Here is a 3,486-nt window from a genome sequence, read left to right on the forward strand (position 1 = left end):
GTATGATGCTTCAAGAACATAACATTGTCTTGTAAAAATATTAAGCAAAGAGTGTGGGTAGTTGAAAAAAGAAAAAGTGCTGGGCAGTTTGCAGTTGCCTCGCAATGTTACAAATCATTTTATCTTGAATGGTTTAGAGTTAAGATGACGAAAAGATGAGGCAAATTACGTATCTTCAAAAAGTAAATTACTCATCTTGCGTAATATCTGCTCTCTTGTTGCCAGAGTGATTACTCACCACTGTCACCTAAGTTTCTGAACAGATCATTTCCAGACCGGGCTTTAGCGGCAGCATCCAGCATCTTATTAACTTCCTACAAACAAGTCACGAGACACAGTTATCCTGACAAACTGTGCTTCACATGTGCAGCTGCAAGTGATGCTGTAAACACACCTCCTTTGTTAAAGTTCGCTTTTGCAACTTTCCTACAAGAAACAAGAAAACAAAACTATTACTCAAACAAGCACAAATTAATGGAAACATAGCCACAATATGTGAAACATTTTCATACAACAGCTGTCAGTTATTTTAAGGGTCAGTTACAATGTAACAGCTGTGTTGTCACATATGGTGGATTATCCACAGAGAAACACTCAGGGTCACCTCTGGCTGGACCTTTGGGGAGTCAAAGGTAACAAGGTCATGGAGTTTGAATTTGAAGACAGAGCTTATATAACTGTAGACTCTCCCATGGTTCACCTATGTGAGCGTTTGTGGGATCATGTCAGTGCCAAACAATTCTAAAAATGAAGACTATTGTATTTACCATATCTAGATATTAGATGCACAACAACTATCTTTGGGGTATAAAAGCCAAAACATATTCTAAAGAAAGAAAAATATCAAACCTCGACCTCTTCCAGTATCCCAAATGTGACAATTTGCTCTTTTATGCTGGAATGTAAATATTGGGGGGAGGGGAACAAAAACCCAACACAAATAGCAAGATAGTTAGTTACGCCATTTTATAGAAATAATATTCCAATATGGCACAGATTAAATGGTTAATTGTGCCCTGCAACACAATAATAGCCTGTCCAGGATGTACCCTGTCTCTCACCCAATGTAGATTCAGATTCTTTATTGTCATTGTAACAAGTGTAACGAAAGGTAAGGTGCAAGCCATTCAGTGCAAATAAAAACCTGAGTAAAACATATGCAGCATTAAAAGGTCTGGGGAAGAAAGAAAATAAACATAAAAATTTAACAGAATGGAAAAGGTGTGTTCAAAGCACAAATTAAACAAATGTACGTAGTTGCAAAAAAGATTTTATATATATATATAAAAAGAGAAAGGTATGTACAAAACGGTGGATATTTTAGTGGTAATGGATACTGGACATTATTATCACTTTACTGTTAGGCTGGTAGTGTAGATTTACGTCGACGCTACCTGGCTATACCCGCCCGCAGTAGCGAACAAGTATCGGCATACCCGCCTGCTGTGCGTAAACAAATGACGTCATAGCGCGTGCAGCCCAAGAACTGTCCGCAGAGGAAAAGATAAAAAGGCGAGAAGTGCGTGTTGCTCCCAATATGGATGATTTTCTCATTGATAATCCGACAAAGAACAGCAGCCAAAGCAGCCAGCTTGATGAGGACGCACTAGCCAATTTGGAGAGCAGCACACGCGAGCTGACACGACAAAAGTTAAAGTGAGCCAACTTTTTATGTACGCGTTACACGTTGTGTATCTCAGTAAGTGATAATAATGCAAATAACATGCTGTTGTCGTGCGGTATGCATTTTCTGAGTCCCTCCGTTCATGGCTAGTCGCCCACAATAATCGATATTCACCCTCGTCTATCTAGGGCGAATATCGGTCATTTTGGGCAACTGGGCATGAATGTGGGGCCTCTGAAAATGCATACCACCCTCCAAAAGCATGTTATTGTATTATTATCAAAAACTGCACTCATTTCAAGTGTGGCATGTGACCTGGCTATTTGGTTCCAGTGGCATTCAAAGGTCTAACAGCAGTTGGGTAGAAACTGTTTTTCAATTGATTAGAGCTTGATATTTTTCTTTCTTTCAATTACTGCTGTGATAGTCTCCAGCCTACTGTGACACTTAACTGGAATGAGCAAGTTTATAAAATGGATGGATTGTAATAAATAAATGAATAAATAAATAAATAAAAATAACAATAAAACTGTTTCTTGGTGCTGCTTACGGTCAACATTCTCCAGCATTACAGAGAACAGGAAGTCCCTCGGGGTCATGTAGGGCTCCTGTTCATAAACCACCGAGGCAAATTGGATGAAACGAATCTTTCTGGCAGACAGGTATGGTGCTGTCGGTTCCTGAAATGGCACAAGTTGTAAAACAAATAAATAAATGGGTTTGCTTGAATATTGTAGCTTGTATGGAAGAGATTCTCAAATCTTATTTTGCTTGCCGCTGTTCACAGCTTAAGTGGACATTTTAGATGATCTGATGGAGGAGCACGGTGACCCTTTATGGTTACTTAGATATACTATCTACACATCGTGTCTTTATTTAGTGAAAGAACTTTTACAAAAACAACAACAAAACTACTCATTGAAGAACTTCCCTTCATTTCAACCAACATTTCTTGTTTCAGTTATTCTTTCAGTTCAAGCATGTCTTGAAGACTTGGGTTATTTGGGACGATGTCACGTGACCTACCAACACATATTTACGGTTACTGTAACTATCCACTACCTTAAAAAAAAAAAAAACTTTACTCATTGAAGAACTTTAAAAATAAACTTTACTCGTTGAATAACTTTATAAAAAAATAAACTTTACTCACTGAAATAATAAATTTTACTCATGGAAATAACTTTATTAAAAAAAAACTTTATTCAATGAAATAACTTAAAAATAAACAAGACTATGCTTAAGCCCTTTCTGTATTTTATATCACGCACAGCGAGTGAAATTTTTAAATGATGGTGATAAAAGTGACGTTTTAACGAAGTTCTCACTTTTTGTTGCTCTGCATGAACGACGAAGGGCAGCGTCCTGCTGTTAGCATAAAAGCTCCGATAACAAATCATTCCAGTACCGACGACTGAGCCCAAAACAGCCGCTCCTACAGCACGGTGTGGGGCTAAAGTGTTCACAGACCGAGGACCCCTCACAAAGTTCATCAGAACAGCAGCAACTCTCCTCCAGCTACTCATTTTTTTTTTTCACTAAAGAGTACAAAAGCTACAAGCTAAGCTAACCGCTACTTCCTTAGCCATGCTCTCCGCACAAAGCCACGCCCACACACTGTCAACATTTAAACGCCCTTTATAGTAAACGCCCTTTATAAAATCAATCAATCAATTTTTTTTTATATAGCGCCAAATCACAACAAACAGTTGCCCCAAGGCGCTTTATATTGTAAGGCAAGGCCATACAATAATTATGTAAAACCCCAACGGTCAAAACGACCCCCTGTGAGCAAGCACTTGGCTACAGTGGGAAGGAAAAACTCCCCTTTAACAGGAAGAAACCTCCAGCAGAACCAGGCT

General features: G+C 38.6%; 1 protein-coding gene across 1 annotated transcript in view; it reads right to left on the bottom strand.

Moving 5' to 3' along the window:
- micu2 (mitochondrial calcium uptake 2) overlaps window positions 1-3,228 on the bottom strand; it is a 20,236-nt gene extending 17,008 nt beyond the window's left edge. The window contains exons 1-4 of the mRNA XM_034178932.1: window positions 2,953-3,228; window positions 2,175-2,304; window positions 395-426; window positions 239-314 (exon numbers count right to left, since the gene is read on the bottom strand). Coding sequence (XP_034034823.1) covers window positions 239-314; window positions 395-426; window positions 2,175-2,304; window positions 2,953-3,150 — 436 coding nt within the window. The 5' untranslated portion in view covers window positions 3,151-3,228. The remainder of the gene's footprint in view (window positions 1-238; window positions 315-394; window positions 427-2,174; window positions 2,305-2,952) is intronic.
- Between the last annotated feature and the right edge of the window lie 258 nt (window positions 3,229-3,486).

Source organism: Thalassophryne amazonica, chromosome 9 (assembly GCF_902500255.1).
Source record: "Thalassophryne amazonica chromosome 9, fThaAma1.1, whole genome shotgun sequence".
Classification (NCBI taxonomy): Eukaryota; Metazoa; Chordata; class Actinopteri; order Batrachoidiformes; family Batrachoididae; genus Thalassophryne; species Thalassophryne amazonica.